This window comes from Saccopteryx bilineata, chromosome 5, assembly GCF_036850765.1.
Source record: "Saccopteryx bilineata isolate mSacBil1 chromosome 5, mSacBil1_pri_phased_curated, whole genome shotgun sequence".
Taxonomy (NCBI): Eukaryota; Metazoa; Chordata; class Mammalia; order Chiroptera; family Emballonuridae; genus Saccopteryx; species Saccopteryx bilineata.
Genome location: NC_089494.1, coordinates 81099159 through 81119200, shown reverse-complemented (window position 1 = coordinate 81119200; position 20042 = coordinate 81099159). Strand labels below are relative to the sequence as shown.

Genomic DNA, 20042 nt, shown 5'->3' with positions numbered 1-20042 from the left:
CCTCTCACTGTCCTCCTAGTACTGGCTGGCTGGCCTGGGGATGTCCTTTTAATGGCATTTGAAGAACCTCCTTTTTTTTCCCTCTAACATCTACTAACAGTCTATTGACCAAAACAAGTTCACATAACTGAGTCCAACGTCATATTGGGAGAGGACGCTGTGAAGATACATGGCAAAGGGCATGACTACAAGGAGGGTGAGGGATTGGGCCACTTTTGGCAATACAGGGGTCCTCAGGTTACGACACAGTTCCACTCCTACAACAGTGATCTAAGTCACTTACCTATCCTAACATAGTTATGAAATCATAATCTAGAACATAAAAACACAACTAAGCCACGGAAAAAGGACATAAATGTACTATACACTGTACTGTAGTAACAGAAAAAAGGGCAAAAAATGAGTGTAAAAATTTTTTTCTTATCTTTATGCCTGTGGTTGGCTGGAAGGGACATTACATTGCAAGGTGGAAGAGAGAGGCCTATTGGGAGGAGGAAGCTGGAGAGGCAGGAGAACCTGCCGAAGGTGCTGGAGATACTGGATCAGGTGACTCAGGATTCCTAAGGAACATGCAGGAAACGCTGGAGATGATTCTGCCTGTGCTACAGGTGTTTCATCTTGAGAAGCAGCTGATATAGAGGGTACAGGATCTATTGCAGGCCTCTCTACCTTCTTAAAGAATTGTTCCAGGCTAGTCTGTAAGTACAACATAGTCCATAAATACAACGCTAACGGCATGACCCAAAACACATCTCAATTTTTTAACGTTTTTTTGGGAGTGAGTGTCATAAACTTGAAACATCTTATGTTGAGACTGTTGTAACACGAGGGCGCCCAAAAGGTCAATCAAATCACAATTTCATTCTAACTATGGATCTCTTGTAAGAGCATGATTTCTGATCTTACCTTCTTATATACTTTATAAAGCACCAGTCTTTTGGTTTTATTTATTGCTGTTGGACAGATAAAATATATTATGCTCACTTTGTTAAAGATGGCACTGCCCACGTGTAAACCCATCTCCCAGGTGATGATATTAGTTGCCCTTCCTGCTTGGGATGGACGTGATTATATTAATATGTGTTGGGGGCGGGGGCTGTGGGCAGGCAGGATCCTTGTAGCCTGAGGCTTGGTTTTAGGACTAAGCCTTTCCCACCCTTTTTGATGTGGGGTGGTGCACTCTCATGAGGAATCCCATTATGCCTCAGATAAGTGACTGTATCAGAGACTTCCTTGTTTGTATATTGGATTAAAGGCTTGAATTTCTACACTATAAATGGGGGCAGACTGGGAGCTTGTTCTCTCTGGTTCCTGAGAGATTAGCATTAGAGGAGAGAGCAGAAAGAAGAGCAGAGAGAGACCACTTGAAGGAGGCCAGGAGAAGCAGCCAAGATGATGGAGTGCTGAGGGAGAAGAAGCCAGTTTGTACAGAGTTTGTTCAGAGAGAAGGAGATGGGAAACAGGTGAATAAGGCTGGTGAGCTAGAAACCTTTAATTCTAGGAAACTTGGATAAGTCAGTAGCTTTGTGAGCACTGAATGAGTGGATTTTGGAGCCCAGTGTATGTTTTTACTTGCCCGCCGGGTGCAAGCTAGGATTAAAGGTAATGGCCCACCAATTCTTGGCTCCATTGTTTTATTACCATCTGTTCGAATCTAATTTGAACCTGCATGGGCCAGGCAGCTGTGATGCTGGCCGCGGCTACTGGCCATACAATTGCCCATTCTCTTTTTAGATATATTGAGCCAAAGTCAGAGAAACCAGAAGAAAAAGTTGAGAGGTTAGAAAGGGTAGTAGCTAGATATTGAAGATCGGAGCCATTGCCTTCATTGTATAATTTCAGAGATGCCACCCAACTTCTTTCCTTTTATAGGACACTGAAGCCCAGAGAATTACCCAAAACTTGTGATGCAGTCATTCCAAGTCCAGAGCCAGTCACCAATATATTTTGTAAGGTGTATTCTTCCTAAGCTGTTTCATGTGTCTCCCTGATTCCTTCCACTACCTGCACAAGTAATCACTTTTACAAATAATTTACTTTGGGAAATGCATTGTTGTCACAATTTACCATGAAAAGTATGGTCTCTATTTTAATTTCCCTTTTGAAGTTTATTCATCATATTTACTTAAACCAGAATATAGTAATTTCCTTACACATGCACACAAACATACACACACACACTTTTTTTACTCTGCCTTTATCTGCACTCTTCCCATTAGCTAGGGATATTTTAAATACAATGATTATATTAAACCAGCTTGAGCTTGGTAGGTTATTAGCCTCTGAATTATCTTTGCCTGACTGTTAAGGAGAAGCTGCCTGAGAGGTCACTGTGACACTGTCAGTCTGAGACAATGAAGCATGCCCTGTGCATTTTGTCAGAAATGGGATTAAATCTTTAGGGAAGTAGTCTTTATTTCAAGCATTTTCCCCTCTTCTAGAAGGAGGGTCAGGGCACAGGGAGATGAAAAGAAATATTCTCAACATTTCAACTGAGGTCACTTTAATTGACAATGAATTTACAGATTTTTTTGTTTTCTTTCTTTTTTTTAATCAAGAACTATTTTTTCTAGCAATTAGACTCTCTGTACAAATTCCTGGGTCCACATAGATAGGTCTGTGCACTGTAAATGGCCATTTTATGGTACACTGTATTAAAAGAAGATTATATGTAGAATTTCACTGCGTCATGGAATTTTAGATCTGAAGGACCAGAAAAATGCCAGGTAATTTGTTACCTAGGGATTTTCATATTTATTCATTCTTCATACTGTTTACACATTCAGTGATTACTTCTCTCTTTTTTTTTTTTCAGCTGTTTTGCATGTTAACTTAGCTGCCAAACTTTGAAACCCTCTGAGGAGAGCAATATTGCTATGTCTCCAAAATATTTATATTTGAAGCCTATCCTATGACTATATCTTACAATATTTTTCACTCAAAATATCTTTCATTATCCTGTGTGTGAGGCCACTGAGGATTAAGGCAGACTACTTCTCTACCACCACTGACCTACATTCTGTTCAGTGGGTTGATTTAACATTTTGTTTTTCTAAACAAGGGAAAACAGTTATAGTTCCACCTCTTCTGTGCTTCCTCTCATACGAGTTGTAAGTTCAGAATGTGCACATATGTAAGATTTCAAGTACAAAAGGAGAAGAGTAGGAAACAGATTTTCCACAGTCCCCATCTGGGTCCTTGTGTATGTGCCAATGTTAAGCTATTCACTGATTAGTGAGTACTGTCATGTTGCCTGGCTCTCAGGAAACAGATTTGAAAATCCAAACTTAATAAGCAGATCAATTGGGTGGGGGAGTTGAGATTATTGTATCGCATTTCAATGACATGCAGTGTTGTCAGAAATTTTTTTCTCCAGAAATGAAATTACAGGAGGCATACAGATACCTTGCAAAATGTCAGGAAAGGGGGCTAGGGAGAATTTAGTTAAGAAGAGTGAAAATATACCACTTTTCCCAGGCAGCAGGCGCTGCAAGCATCTGGGTGCCTCAGGTAAAGGGTGAATTTAATGTGGATAGGCAAGGAGGTCTGCCATGAATCCAGGGAGGTGAATTAATTATGCTGTATGTCTGCAAAGAAGGGAACTTCTGCGTGGAGGTATGAACTGGGCCCAGAGGAAAATCCACTTACTTACCAGTTTCTAGGAGCTTATAATGACTGTGTTAGCTTTCCCTTGCAGACCAAGGGAAACTTGTTGGGTAAGTCTTGAGGGAATCATACATATTTATTTCTCATTTCATCCCACTTATTCAACTTCAGTATAAGGGCTACTTTGGGTTTAAGTTCAGATTTAATACCTTTTTGGGGTTCTCTGCTCCCCTTATATTTCTTGCAACCAACTTATTGATGTCTGAACTTTCTTTAACACCAGACAAAGCACTGCATTCCATAGTTAGAGATAGGACTGTAAATTTATATAGACTATACAGTTTTATAAAATTTATTTAGATAACACTATGAAAAAATTAAGACTATATATCTAAGACTTAAATAATTTTATTTATTTGTGTATATTGGCCACACTTAACACTTAATGGATACCTATTCTGTGCTTGGCATGAACAAGTAAAGCTGCTTGACTTCCTCTGACTGGGACGAGAAGACATGGCACATCATACAGTAATTTCAAGGGGACGCAAGTTCTGTGAGGCTGGAGATCACCAGTATGATTCTCCCCATTGTGTTCCCTGCATTTGTCACAGTGCCTGACTCCTAACCAAGGCTTATTCTTCTTATTTTTAGCAAGAGAGAGAGACAGACAGACAGGTAGGGAGAGATACGAGAAGCATCAGTTCATAGTTGTGGCACTTTTAGTTGTTAATTGATTGCTTCTCATACATGCCTTGAACAGGGTGGGTGGGACTCCAGCTGAGCTAGTGACCCTTTGCTCAAACCAGTGATCTTGGACTTCTGGCCAGTGGCCTCTGGGCTCAAGCCAGAGACCACGGAGTCATGTCTATGATCCCTGTACTCAAGCCGGATGATGCTGTGCTCAAGCCAGTGACCTCAGGGTTTTGAACCTGGGTCCTCAGCATCCCAGGTCAATGCTCTATTCACTGTGCCACCACCTGCTGAGGCCCAAGTTTTATTATTTTTTTAAGCTGATAGATACATGGATGAATGTGGTATTCAGAAAACTATAATACACACACACACACACACACACATACACACACATATCATGTACAATATATAATGTTAACTCAGAAGAAGGAACGAAAACCTTTGCCTTGGAGGAACACAGATAAGGGGAGACTTTATGGGGAGATGTTTGAACTGGATGATGAGAGATGAATAGGAATTGTCCAGAGCTTCCACAATGGTATTCCAACCAGAAAAATGAGTGTGGGCAAAGGCAACAAGGTGTGAAATAACACAGATGTCCAGGGAGTAGCAAGTAATTTCACAGTCCTAGATAGTGAGAAAAATGGCAGTAGAACTGGGATGGGTAAGGATCATACCATGAAGGCCCTTCATAAATAAGCAACATACCTGATTGAGTCAAGGCTGGTGCTGCTGGTATCAGGGCAGGTGTGGAAAGTAAGGACCAAAAGAACTCCTTTCCACCTTACGTTTTAACTGAGTTGATCTTGTTTACCCTCAAAAATATTGGGGATTGGAAGCTAATTAGAGAGGCTTTATTTTTTAAGTATAGAAGCCAGAGAGCATGAGGAAATATATATACCAGTACTGCTCCAGTGAGATTTTATATTTTAAAAGGTATTAAAAGAAAGATTTTGTATTTTCAGAACTTAAAGTTTTATTACCAGGTGATTATGTAATATATATATATATGCAATTTTACAAAGAAATCTGTCATTTAGTAAGTGGGATTTCTGCCTGATTCCTTTGACTTTATGTAGGATTTAAAATAGTTGATTTACACATGACTTTCCAGAGACTTGCACTCTGTGTAAATCTAGGCACACCTGGATAGATGAGAGTTTCCTTACCATACAAAGGTCCTGAATTTTTAAAATTACCCATAGGGTATTTCATTGTTATGTGCGTAAATCGACTAGAAAGACTGTATGGAATGGGTACTCTCTTTAGTTTATAGATGTGTCATCTCTGTAAATAGAAGATCTATAGTGGAATTTTTATTTAATTTCTTTGGGGCTCTTTGTATGTATTTCACTTTGTGGAGCATATTTTAGTTTTAAGTAAAGAGCCCTATATTAATAAAAGTTGGTTTCTTAAACTTAACTTTAAATATACCTACTGACTGTTTTAATAGCAACTTTAGGATCACTCTAAGTTGAAATGGATATAAATGTTACCCCTCCTACTTCTAGCTCAGATTCTGCTGCTGCTGCTGTTGCCTTATTTCCCCTTCTACTTTCTTTCTATTAAATTTAAGCTACAATTACTTTTCATTCTGCATGTTGAGGTTTAGTGTGTGTTCTTCACTTGATGGAGGATTTAATTTTGAGGGAAAGGTTCTTGGCTGATTGTATTAGTCCAGTGGTTTTAGAATAAGATGTTTGTGGGGAGGGGCAGCAGCATCTCCAGTCATTGATTCCCTCTTTATAACTTTGCCCTTTTAGCTGGAACAGATTACCTGTGTTGTGCTTCTGGCCCTGCACAGACTGAATCACAAGGAAGAAACTTTACATAAACCATTTATACTAAATGTTTGGTATGCTGGCAACATAAATCAACAACAATATTCATTACAAATTCATCCCTTTATCAGTATTATCTTGATAGAACTGATCCCAATGTGTAGGAATTTGAACCCTGCTTCAATACATCTAGCCCCAAGTAATTAATTATTCAGGGCACAGAGAATCTGGCCCCTGCAATGTAGAGTAATTCTTCCTGGTCAGCGTTAACTCCACTGGCAATAATAAATAGAAAAAGTCTCTAGTGATGCCAGTATTTTAAAGTGATTAATCATCTTTCCCCCTTTCTCCTCCCCCTTAGTTTTCTTTAACTAGGATTTTTTCAGCAATAAATCTTTAACAATACAGGTAGGAATTGTTCTGTAATTAAATTTTGCCCTGCTTAATTTCTTACCTTTTATGTGCGATTAAAAAAAATGTTACATGTTAAGGAGCTCTGATCAAAATTCAAACCAAGAAAAATCCTTTTATAGAAGAACACGGAGATATTCTTTATGGAAGATTAAGCTCTTGATTTTGAATATTAGATGGAGCACATACTCATAAAAATTGTTAATCAACACCAGTTGGGGTGTCAAATATTCTGAAGTTTTGAATTGCTTTACTTTCGTACATATGGGTTGTCTGTATTAGGAGAAGTCTGACATATACATATGTTCCCAAGCTGAAAGAATAATTACTGATTGCTTAACTTTCAGATAATTGATATGAGCTCTGTAGCAAAGGGATATTTTCACCCTTTTTGTAGTATTAAAGGCACTGGCTGAAGTGGCAGGTAAATGCCTGAGAATGACCATGTATTTTTAAATCATGCCTTCCGGAGCTGACCAGCCATCATGTATATTCCGGGTGACAGGGACAGATGTGACATATCTGTTGTGACACACTTCTGTACCACCAGCCTGTGGCTCGAGGTGACTCCTGTCCCTCCTCTGGTCTTCCCCTGCTGCAGGACAGCACAACGACGCACGGATGAACCTCGCCATTGCTCTCACTGCTGCCAGGTATGGCGCTGCCACGGCCAATTACCTGGAGGTCCTGAGCTTGCTGAAGAAGACAGACCCCCAGACAGGGAAAGAGTGCGTGAGCGGCGCGCGCTGCAGGGACGTGCTCACAGGTATGCCACGGCGCCGGCAGGAGGCTGTTTCCTAGCGTCTTGCCTTTTCTGTGTAATGATTGAATTATAATTTTTCTGTCACGTCTCTTTTACTTAAGCCACATTTCAGAGTCATCTTAATTATATTCCTTATTGTCAACCATGACTGGTTTAACATGAAAATTTTCTCTTGTGGGACCTAGCAGTTTTCCCCTTTGTGTTAAATAATAATACTGATGATAATATCATAATAATAAGTGCCCACAAAATTCCCACAGCTATAAATGCATTTTGTTTTCTTTACAGAAACATGTTTTTAATACAATGAAATAAATGTGCCAAGTTTCAAAGTATCATTTAGGTACATAAGCAGTACATTTATGCATCATTAAAGTCAATCACTTAACTTTGGTTAGATTTCATGCTTATCCTGAATCTATGGCCACGTATGCACAGTTTCAAAATCGCATCATTTCCTTGAACAAAACCAGCAATGTGAAATGTACGGTCTCACAGCAACTCTGTTTACACATTTGAGTTTTAAAAAGAAAGCAGCTTATTTACACATCCCCCTTTCTTCATATTTGGCACTTTGAGGCTGAGCATTTTGAAAAATAACAGGCCTGAAATGAAAAAGTGGCTTGCTTCCCCATTCCCCACTTGGTTTTGGAAAATATACTCAGGTGCAAGGCTTTTGTGTGGCTTTTCAATAACTCTGGCGGCTCATGTCACTTAGTGTGGCATACAATATACTTCGCCATAGGTTAAGTTAATAGATGAATTAATAATCCAAGGCATCAGTGAACAGAGAAACAAATGGGGTGTGTGATTGATGCTGCTTTCTTTCACAGGGCAGGAATTTGATGTGAGAGCCAAGTGTGTTATCAATGCCACGGGACCTTTCACAGACACTGTGCGTAAAATGGATGATAAGAACGCCACAGCTATCTGCCAGCCGAGTGCCGGTGTCCACATTGTGATGCCTGGTTATTACAGGTAACTGTATTCTGACTCGGGGATTGTCACCAGAGACTGAGGGTCACAGAAATCGGCCATATTTATTCTTTTAGCTTACCTTTCTTAATAATAGATGAGAAGACATATGTCTAATCACTATGTTATATGCTGAAAACTAATAAAATATTGTATGTCAACTATAATTTAAAAATAAACTAAAAGAGAGAGAGAGAGAGAGAGAGTGAGAGAGAGAGAAATCAGTAATGGAACTCATCCAAAACACAAAGTACAATTTCTTAGCTTTTTATGGCCATACTCCTTTATAGGAATTAATGATTTGGAATCCATTTTTGTACTTTATCTCTAGTGTTCTCATTTTCAGATATTAAGCTGTAGTGTTTTTGAATTTTAATTTTCGGTAGAACATTAAAAATAAATTTTGCATAAAGGACATTTTAATTGAAAAATTAAAAAGTTAATTTTATAAAACACCCAGATTTGCCTATGAAGAATTTTAAAATAAGGAACACTCAGGTATTTTTATGTTTATAACTTCTGAAATATATTTTGAAAAATATCACAGCAAGTTAAAATCAGACTTATTTTCTAACTTATCATAGTAACAAAGATAATCAGAACTAGAGAAATGGATAGGGATAGAGATGTAATAAGAATATCTTTTAATTGAAAACAGTTTAAGTTGGGTGAAGGGCACATTAAAATATTCTCTCCTTTTGTATATGTTTGAAATTTTTAATAAACTGACCAAAAAAATTTATATGGTTCTGCTAAGAAATTAACAATTATCCCTAATCTGCATTTCAAGACATCTGTGGAAAAAAATTTATGTGATCTTGCTCACAGTATGGAACTTGCATACTATTTTTATTTTCATATGCAGTAAATCAAGTAGGCAAACCAGTAATTATGTATGAAATTAGGATTTATGTTTAAGATAGTCCTTATTTTATTATTTGTAACTGAAAAATATTAGAAACCAGTTTGGTTCCTAACCTTAGGAAAATAAGTATGGTATAACTGAATAAAAGAATATTATGTAGCAATTAAAATTATTTATTTTTAAATTATTTTAAGTTAAAAATTATTTAAATTAAAATTATTTATCATTTTAATGTCCTAGGAAAGACTAATGATCCAAACAATCAAAACAATGTTAATTTACAATGGAGGACACAAGATTTATGTGCAGTATGATCTAAATATTATATAAGTATATAAAGAAAAGACTAAAAGGAACTATGTTAAACATTTAAATAATTACCTCTAGGTAATATTATTTTGGATTAAAGGTGATGATTTTTAGGTTGTGTGTTTAGAGTGAGAGGCATCTCTTCCATATTTTTTATAATTTCCCATAAAGGATCTATAAATTTTTAAATATTTGGTAAAATGTATGTGCAGATCTATGATATTTTGTTTAAATATCTGCATTCTTTTAGAATGCTGTCCTGCTATGTGATAATGATGCCTTATTAATTATTAGTTTTCCAAAAAGTGAATATTTCTGAGCAGAGTACAAGATACACCTAATTTGTATCAAATATACTTCTGGGAAAAATATTACATCTTATCAGAGAAATATTAATAAGAATTGCTTATCCACTGACTTCCAATGTTTTCTAAATGTCTACATATAATTGGTTGATATTAGCATTTTCATTTAGGACCAAAGAAAATAAGGTGCTTCCAGTGTTAATAATAAAAATTTATACAGTAGCACTTAATAGAATTTTAAAAACTGCTAATCACAAGTTTAGTTCAAATGAAAAGGAGAGACATCAATATATGTTTTTTGTATATAGATAGGTTTTTAACAATAGTTCCAGACACAAATATATACATTTATTTTGTATTATATTAAAAATATGCAAGGCCACCTAGTTTATACCTTTTTTTTTGGGGGGGGGAGAGTTGTTTTTTAATACTTCGTAAAAATACAATAAAACTATAGCCATATATGTAATCATAATCCTTATATTTGTTTAGATCTTACCAGATGCAACATATATTTTCTTATGTGTTATATTTTGTATTTTTTTTACTACTGTGGCATTACTTCTGAGGACAGTTAATTATCCCTTGTGTCACTTCTGCCACTTAATAGTGACATTGTTTGGGATAAGATTTAAAATGAGCATAGGCAGGTGATAGTATGGAGAGTAAGTTTGAAGGTAATAACTTGGTGTAGGATCTCCTGGGTTTCTCTGTCACTACTTCTTGCTGCTTGGCCTGGGCAATCTGCTTCTTTCAGCTTCTGGCTCCTTATCTTATGATAGTACTTCATTTGTATATATTTTGACAATGGTCCTTTGATGACTTTGATCTGTTTTGTTTACTACTATATCCTCAGCTCCTGGTACAATGTCTGACACATAATAGTGATCAGTCAATATTTTTGAATGAATTCTCCTAACTTTTTTTGTTGTTAACTTGCCCAAATTGAGAGTATTGCTTTTTTTTTCTTTAGTTGAAATTTTAGTGTATCTCCTTTGAGGGAATGTTTAAATATACAGAAATTAAAACAGGAACACAAAATATGATTCTCTATTTTACTAAGGTAACTCCCATAATAGGCAAAAGTAAATAAAAGTAATCACTGTAGAAAAAATAGGAAGATACCAAATGAAAAGGGAAAGGCTCTCTTCCTCCTCATGCCCACCCCTCACTCTCCCCACTTCGGTTATTCTCTGGCAATCAGCGGCACTTCCTTGTGATTCCTTTTAGAAAATTGATGTTTATGTTGCGCAGATGTATATCTGTTTAAAGTTTTTACATGAACGAGGTCATGCTACACATACTATTGTCCTGCACTATGCGTTATAATACGCTAATAATAGGTAGGTGTTTTTAAAGAAATATAAATATATACCACCTGGATGTAATGTTTTCAAAACAGAATGCCTTTCTTTATCGTCAAAACTTGGCATTAGCTGTGGTCCCCTAACCATAAATCATGAAAGTGTTAGTCACAGCTGGGCCTGTGTCAGACTAAGATGATGTAAGTGATCTCATTCTACTTGAGGAGAAATGAATATCCCCATGTTTTAGTTAGCGCATTGAACCGCAAGGTCTACGCAGCCTGCTGCAACATGGAGGAGTGGTCGGCAGCCCAGTTCCTGTTCCGGCTCTGTTGCAACTAGTTTGGGAGTTCAACTTGGATTAAGGATTTACTCCCTCTTTTGGCACGGATCTTGAGCAGTTGTAGTTCTGACATCCCAGAGGAAACTTTTGCTCTCCATCTCAAGTCATTCTCTTGAGTGGGATGAAGAGATCTCAGGCTGAAATGTCTCTCTGGGTTCATCAGTCAGTCATACTCGGCACTTATAACTCATGGCTTTAACAAGGTCCTCAGGGAGAGTTAGACCATCTGGGGCTGCCTTATAAACTGCCTGATAATAACTTAAGACCTAACATTTCAACTAGAACTTGCTCAGTTTGGAAATGCAGTGAGTTCGGTAGCTACTGACTTGTTGCAGGTAGGCTGCTAAATGAAGAGCCAGGATCGTTGTGTATATCTTGTTGGGCTGTTTTTAGAGTATCTTCATGGCCATTTATTAAGCTGGTTATGACCCTAGCATTCCATAGGTAGAGTTCTCTTGTGCCATGGTAACAACTTTTTAAAAAATTATGATTTTAATTTTAGGAAACCCAACACATAGAAATCACTTATTTTTAAAGGTACTCTAGTTTAAGAACAAAACTGAATTTTCATCTGAGTTGTGGCTATGCTCTTACAAAAGCAGTAACAATACACCAAATGACTGAAATGCATGAAAATCATCTCCTCCTTCTAGCCTGCACATGCTTTTTACCACTGACAAGAGATCAGTTTTTTTCTATAATATGTGTGCACAGTGTTAGCTCTATCAACTGATTGCTAAGTAGTTAACAATAAATTGATTTCAGTTTAAATAAAGGTACTTCACGAAGGCAATGGTCCGCATGAAAAAATTGTTAATTATGTTTAATCTTATGCACAAAACAAATTGGCAGTAAACTTTCTTGCTCCTGATATCAAGTGAATCATAAATATTGAAAAAGTCCTAGGCTTCACTCTGTTGTATATACCATCTCCATAGTTGCTATCCATTTTCAAACTTTAGTGTAACCTTGCAGAATTAATTTTTTATAAGAAAACAAACTTTTCCCTAAGGGAGAGTATGAATTAGGTAATTTAGAGCTGATGAAAGGTATTTCCAAATGGATTATTAAATTTTTATACCAGACATTAATAGTTTTGTCTTCCCTCTGTGCTTGTTAATGTTATGTTTGACACATATGTCTTCACTTAAGCAGTTGATTCCTTACAAGTTCCAGTTACGTGTGTTGGTAACCATCACCTTCACCCTTTAAAATGCTTTTATTGCACTGAAAGATTTTTAAAGGATTCAGTAGTTGTGCTTTTCTAACAGCATTTCATGTCTAAGTTGCCAAATATTATAATTTTATGCTGAAGTTAATTAGGTTTATTGAGTGATTTTGGCATATTAAATGGTAGCTGGTCCATAAAATGATCATATGTAAGATACACCAAAAAACAATTTGTTGGAATATGGAATTTATCTTTTTGTTTCAATATAGTACTATTTATCAAATTGAAAGCATGAACTCGGAATTAGTTCATTTGAATCCCAAAGTAACTGATTTAATCTAAGGGCATATTAATTAACCCAGGATCAAATTAGGTGCGTACCAAACACATAAGTAACTAGTTTCTTTTAAGATTTTTAGAGAGTTTTATGACAAATACAAAAACATATATAATGATACAGAAATTGAAAATACTCTATACTTAGAATTTTCAATATATAAAAATAAAATAAAATTATTTCCTTTAATCCTGAATAGAGATGAATTTTTAGCTGAGGGTTTAAATGAATGACATACTTCTGTGCTTTCTGCACGTGCTGAATAGAACTGGCCCACTCTCTCCTGTGCCTTCCCAGTGTCTGTAGACATGATTTCTTTCTCCAGTGGCTACCTAGGCATGGCAGGCATTCCATGAAACTGATAGGTTTTGCAAAGAAAGACATACTGTATTATATAAAACCTTTTAAAATATGAATCAAGAATTTTTACTAATATGTACTTAATATTCTAAAGCCAAATTATAAAACACACTTGAAGGAATAGGCACAACATTTATTCCTTGTGGATTAAATAAATAAAATGCATTAACTAAGCTGACTGGATTTCTTTTCAAAAACAATTATTTTTGACTTGCTCTTAAACAGTTGTTAGTCTCTCTAATCCTTGTATACATATATGCATCAATCTGAGTTAAAATCTTTTTAAGGGAATGAGAAATGTAAAATGTTGACTGAATGCCCTTTTAAGTTTGTGGGTGTAAGGGGGATTTCTTGAAATATATTTAAATCAAACAGAATTGTGTTTCCTATTGCAGAAGTTGCATTAATAGAAGCTAAAAATAACTTATAGTAAATATCTTTACCACTGGCTTGCTTTGAGAAATTAGTCAAATTGAAACGGCCATCTGGGGATGTGTAGTGTTCTATCTGAATGTGATACTTTCAGATTCCTCCCACTCCTTTAACAACTTCTCCAAATTTTTAGAATGGTTAGTGAATACATTAATATCAGTTTCTAGTGATTTAATAACACAATTGGACTGGTTTTGTTAATTTTTTTTTGCCTCTTCTTTCAAGTGTGTTTTATAATTTGGTTTTAGAATATTAAGTATATATTAGTGAAAATTCTTGATTAATATTTTAGAAAATTTTATATAATATGTCAGAAGAGGCATCCTTTGAACCTTGATTTAATAGTAAAATACACCAGTGTCTTCTGCCTGTTTAAAGATTTTCACTACATTCTTGTTTTTTGACCTTATCCTAGTATACTGTTATTTAGATAGTAGTAGGAAACTGAGCTTTTTTCTTATGGATGTACTTTTTGAGATTTCTGTAAAATTGAAATAAAGTAAGAAATATCATATGGGGTGAAGTGGCACAAGCTTATCTAGGCACAAAGGAGTAAAGAACTTTTTGATTACATTTTGGTTTCTAGAAAGTTAGCCCCTTCATTTTTCTCATGTGCTCCTGAGACCTTCTACTAACAGACGTGCCAAATGTCAGACGTCCCAGGAAATACTCTTCATAGACTTGAAAAAAGGTTGAAGAGCTATCCTTAATTGACCATCATAAAAGAAATTATAGACATTTATCTCACTGACATTCTCTGATGTGAATGGTCCAAGGAATATAAAAAACCCAAACAATTGTAAGTTAAAGTCTACTTTCATAATTAACCTTCTATTTTTGAGATGAGGAGGGCTGGTTCTGCTGTGGAATATTATTATCACACTTGCTTCATTCCTTTTTGTTACCAAAATTGTTTTTTTTTTAATTTAAGGTATTTCTAGATTAGGTTAGTGACAATAAAAATTATAGCTCACATTGTTCTTGTTTGTTTATATGAGAATTGGTGAATAAAATAGACTGTGGATTAAGATTAAATTTTTGCTAATTTCAAAAATAAAAAACATTTTTTTTAACCTCAGCCCAGAGAACATGGGACTTCTTGATCCAGCAACCAGTGATGGGCGAGTTATTTTCTTCTTGCCCTGGCAAAAGATGACAATAGCTGGCACTACTGACACTCCAACTGATGTTACACACCATCCTATCCCTTCGGAAGAAGATATCAACTTTATTTTGAATGAAGTGCGTAACTACCTGAGTGGTGATGTTGAAGGTAATGTATGCGTTCATTTAAGTTTTGTCTTTTATCTCTTGATCCATTTCAGCTCTCTCTAGGTAATTGCCATGTCTCCAATCTGACTCACTGTCACACCTGGCTGCTCTAATTCTTACGTGTTCACCATTTCTTTTAGAAGATTTGTGAGGACCAAATTATAACACAATGGGAAGAAGTTCTTTTTTGTCTTTCTACTTTTTACATCCACATGAAACTTAGACAAGCCTTTTCTGAAAATTTTTTTATTTTTATTTTTCCAAAGTTAGAAGTGGGTAGGCAGTCAGACAGACTCCCACATAAGCCCGACTGGGATCCACCCGGCATGCCCACCAGGGGGCGATGCTCTGCCCATCTGGGGCATTGCTCCATTGTGGCTGGAGCCGTTCTAGGCCTGAGGCAGAACCATGGAATTGTCCTCAGCGTCCAAAAGCCAATTTTTGCTCCAGTGGACCCTTGGCTGTGGGAGGGGAAGAGAGAGAGAGAGAGAGAGGAAGGAGAGGGGTAAGGGTAGAGAAACAGATGGGCCCTTCTGCTGTGTGCCCTGACTGGGAATCGAACCCGGGACTTCTATACACTGGTCCGATGCTCTACTGCTGTGCCAACTGGCCGGGGCTTCTGATAATTTTTTAATGATAAAATTGGAGTGCCATTTATGAACTCTAAACATACATGCTCTTCACAAGCAGTATGAAATGTTTGCATTGCCACACCCAAGGGGCCAAACAGCTGCATGTGGCTTGCAAGCCACAGTTTGCCGATGAGGGATTTGATTTCTAGAGGTTGGCAAAATCTGATTTACAGATATGGGATATTCATAGGAAATAATTAGAGAAAAGAGTATAAAGGTGAATTCTAAGAGGCTTAATGAGCTGCTACTGTGTGGAAAGTAGAATGTTGACAGTGGATTTAACTAAGAAGAGCAAGTATGCTTGCTTAAATTGAAAAGGCACATTTTAATTTTTTCCAATGGTAACCTGGACACATTTTCATTTACCTTGTATGTCATAACATTTTATTTAATGAACATACAAAGTGATTCTTCTTTTTAGACAATTAAATTTAACAGGGTGACATTGGTCAACCAGAGCACATAGGTTCAGAGAAAACATCTCCACATCATTTGGACAATCATGCCATATACCCATCACCCAAAGTTAAATCATCTTCCATCACGCTACATTTTGTTTCTCTTTAAGCCCCTCCCTCTCACCCCACGCCTTTTCCTTTTCTCCCTTCCCCTCCTCTTGGTAACCACTGCACTATGTCCATGAGTCTCAATTTTGTGTCCCACCTATGTATGGAATCATACAGTTCTTAGCTTTTTCTAATTTACTTATTTCACTCAGTATAATCTTATCAAGGTCCATATATGTTGTCATAAATGGTACTATGTCATCATTTTTTATGGCTGAGTAGTATTCCATAGTATATATGTACCACATCTTTATCCAATCCTCTATTAAAGGGTATTTTGGCTGTTTCCATGTCTGGGCCACTGTGAGTAATGCTGCAATAAACATGGGGGTGCATGTGTTTTTACCTACCAATGTTTTCAAGTTTTGGGGGTATATACGCAGTACAGGGATTGCTGGGTCATAAGGTAGTTCTATTCTTAATTTTTTGAGGAACTACCATACTTTCTTCCATAGTGGTTGTACTACTTTACATTCTCACCAACAGTGAATGAGGGTTCCTTTTTCTCTGCAGCCTCTCCAACACTTGTTATTACCTGTCTTGTTGATAATATCTAATCTAACAGGTGTGAGGTGGTATCTCATTGTAGTTTTGATTTGCATTTCTCTAATAGCTAGTGAAGATGAGCATTTTTTTATACTTCTATTGGCCATTTGTATTTCTTCTTGGGAGAAGTGTCTGTTCGTGTCCTCTTCCCATTTTTTTATTGGGTTGCTTGCTTATTTGTTGCTGAGTTTTGTGAGTTCTTTATATATTTTGGATATTAGCCTCTTATCCGAGCTGTTGTTTGAAAATGTTATCTCCCATTTAGTTGGCTGTCTGTTTGTTTTGTTGTCAGTTTCTTTGCTGTGCAGAAGCTTCTTGGTTTGATGTAGTCCCATTTACTTATTTTTGTCTTTACGTCCTTTGCCTTTGGTGGTCAAATTCATAAAATGTTCTCTTCTGCCAGGGTCCATGACTTTAGTACCTGTGTTTTCTTCTATGTAATTTATTGTTTCAGACCTTATATTAAGGTCTTTGATCCATTTTGAATTGATTTTTGTGCAAGAAGATAGACTGTAGTAAAATTTTATTCTTTTGCATGTGGCTTTCCAATTTTTCCAGAACCATTTATTGAAGAGGCTTTCTTTTCTCCATTATGTGTTTTTGGCTCCTCTATCAAAGGTAATTTGACCGTATATATGTGGTTTTATTTCTGGGATCTCTATTCTGTGTGTCTAATTTTTTTTGTCAGTACCATTGCTGTTTTGATTATTGTTGCTCTGTAGTATAATTTGAAGTCAGGTATTGTAATCTTCCCAGCTTTTTTTCCCCCTTACTTTGGTTATTCGGCGGTTATCTTGGGTTCATATAAAACTGATGATTTTTGTTCCATTTATTTAAAAAATGACATTGGAATTTTGATGGAAATTGCATTAAATTTGTATATCGCTTTGGGTAATATGGCCATTTTAACTATATTTACTCTTTCTGTACATGAAGAAGGAATATTTTTCCATTTCATTGTGTCTTTTTCAATTTCCTTTAATAATGCTATGTAGTTTTTAAGTATATAGGTCCTTTACATTCTTTGTTATATTTATTCCTAGATATTTTATTATTTTGTTGCAACTGTAAAAGGCATTATTTTTTTTTAGTTCTTTTTCCGAAGTTTCATTGTTGTCATATAAGAGAGCAATAGACTTCTGTATATTAATTTTGTACCCTGTGACCTTACTGTATTGGTTTATTGTTTCTAATAGCCCTTCTGTGGAGTCTTTGGTGGTTTTCTATATACAGGATCATATATCATCTGCATAAAGTGAAACCTTTAGTTCTTTTTTCCCAATATGAATGCCTTTTATTTTATTCTCTTGTCTGATTACTCTGGCTAGAACTTCCAGCACTATGTTGAATAGGAGTGGAAAGAGTGGTCAGCCTTGTCTTGTTCCTGATTTTAGAGGAAAGGTTTTCATTTTTTTACCATTTAGTACAGTGGTCAGCAAACTCATTAGTCAACGGAGCCATATATCAACAGTACAACGATTGAAATTTCTTTTGAGAGCCAAATTTTTTAAACTTAAACTATATAGGTAGGTACATTCCTTATTGAAGTAGCACCCGCACATGTTATTTTGTGGAAGAGCCACACTCAAGGGGCCAAAGAGCTGCATGTAGCTCGTGAGCCGCAGTTTGCTGACCAGGGATTTAGTATATGATGTTAGCTGGTGGTTTGTCGTAAATAGCCTTTAATATGTTGAAGTATTTTCCTTCTATACCCATTTTGTTGAATGTTTTAAACATAAAAGGATGTTGTATTTTATCAAATGCCTTTTCTGCATCTATTTATAGGATCATATGGTTTTTGTTTTTTGTTTTGTTGATACAGTGTATTATGTTAATCGTTTTACGTATGTTGAACCATCCTTGTGTTTCTGGGGTGAATCCCACTTGATCAAGATGAATTACTTATTTAATGTGTTGTTGTATTTTATCTGCTAGTATTTTGTTTAGAATTTTTGCTTCTGTATTCATTAGAGATATTGATCTGTAGAGTTTTTTCTGTGCGTGTGTGTTGTCCTTGCTAGATTTTGGTATGAGGGTTATGTTGACCTCATAAAATATGTTTGGAAGTATTGCTTCTTCTTCAATTTTTTGGAAGACTTTGAGAAGGATAAGAACCAAATATTTGAATGTTTGGTAGAATTTACTAGTATAGCCATCTGGCCCTGGACTTTTATTTTTGGTGAGATTTTGATAGTTGTTTCTGTTTCCTCCCTGCTTATCTGTCTATTTAGGCTTTCTACTTCTTCGTGATTCAGTCTAGGAAGATTGTATTGTTCTAGGAGTTTATCTATTTCTTCTAGATTGTTGAATTTGGTGGCATATAGTTTTTCATAGTATTCTACAATAATCCTTTGTATATCTATGATATCTGTGGTAATTTCTCCTCTTTCATTTTGGATTTTTTTATATGAGTACTTTCTCTTTTTTCCTTAGTGAATACCAAGGGTTTGTCAATTTTGTTGGTCTTTTCAAAGAACCAGCTCTTTGTTGTATTTATTTTTTTATAGTTTTTTTGTTCTTTATTTCATTTATTTCTGCTCTAATTTTTGTTTCCTTTTTTCTGCTAGTTTTTGGTTGCCTTTTTTCTTCTTTTTCTAGTTCCTTAAGATGTGATGTTAGGTTGTTTATTGGGTTTTCTCTTGTTTTTTCATATAAGCCTTTAATGATATGAACTTCCCTCTTTATTACTGCTTTTGCTGCATCCTAGAGATTCTGATATGTCATGTTGTCATTTTCATTTGTCTGTATATATCTTTTGATCTCTTTTTTTATTTCTTCTTTGACCCAGTCATTTTTTAGAAGTATATTGTTTAATTTTCACATTTTTGTGGGTTTGTTTAGTTCTTTTTTGCAGTTGAATTCTAGTTTCAAAGCCTTATGGTCATAGAATATGCTTGGTATAATTTCAGTCTTTCTGAATTTGTTGATGTTAGTTTTGTGGCACAGCATATGGTCTATTCTTGAGAATGTGCCATGTACACTGAAGAAAAATGTATACTCTGATGTTTTGGGATGAAATGTCCTGTAGATGTCTATTATATCCATTTGTTCTAGTGTTTCATTTAAGGCCAGTATTTCTTTATTGATTTTCTGTTTGGATGAATGATCTAAAACCATCAATTGTGTATTGAGGTCTCCAAGTATGATTATATTTTTTTCAGTTTGTACTTTTGGATCAGTTAGCAGATGTCATATACATTTTGGTGCTCCCTGGTTTAATGCATATATATTAAGAAGTGTTATATCTTCTTAATACAATGTCCCTTTTATCATTATGAAATGTCCATCTTTGTCTCTAGTTACCTTTGTTGTCTTGTAGTTAGCATTGTCAGATATGAGTATGGCTACACCTGCTTTTTTTTTTTTTG

General features: G+C 35.8%; 1 protein-coding gene across 2 annotated transcripts in view; it reads left to right on the top strand.

Annotated features, from left to right (window-relative positions):
- The window catches only part of GPD2 (glycerol-3-phosphate dehydrogenase 2), a 163653-nt gene that overhangs the window by 110160 nt on the left and 33451 nt on the right, over positions 1-20042 (top strand). For both annotated transcript variants that reach the window (XM_066279488.1, XM_066279487.1), the window contains exons 7-9: positions 7096-7260; positions 8091-8235; positions 14738-14931. In XM_066279488.1, the coding sequence (XP_066135585.1) occupies positions 7096-7260; positions 8091-8235; positions 14738-14931 (504 nt within the window). The remainder of the gene's footprint in view (positions 1-7095; positions 7261-8090; positions 8236-14737; positions 14932-20042) is intronic.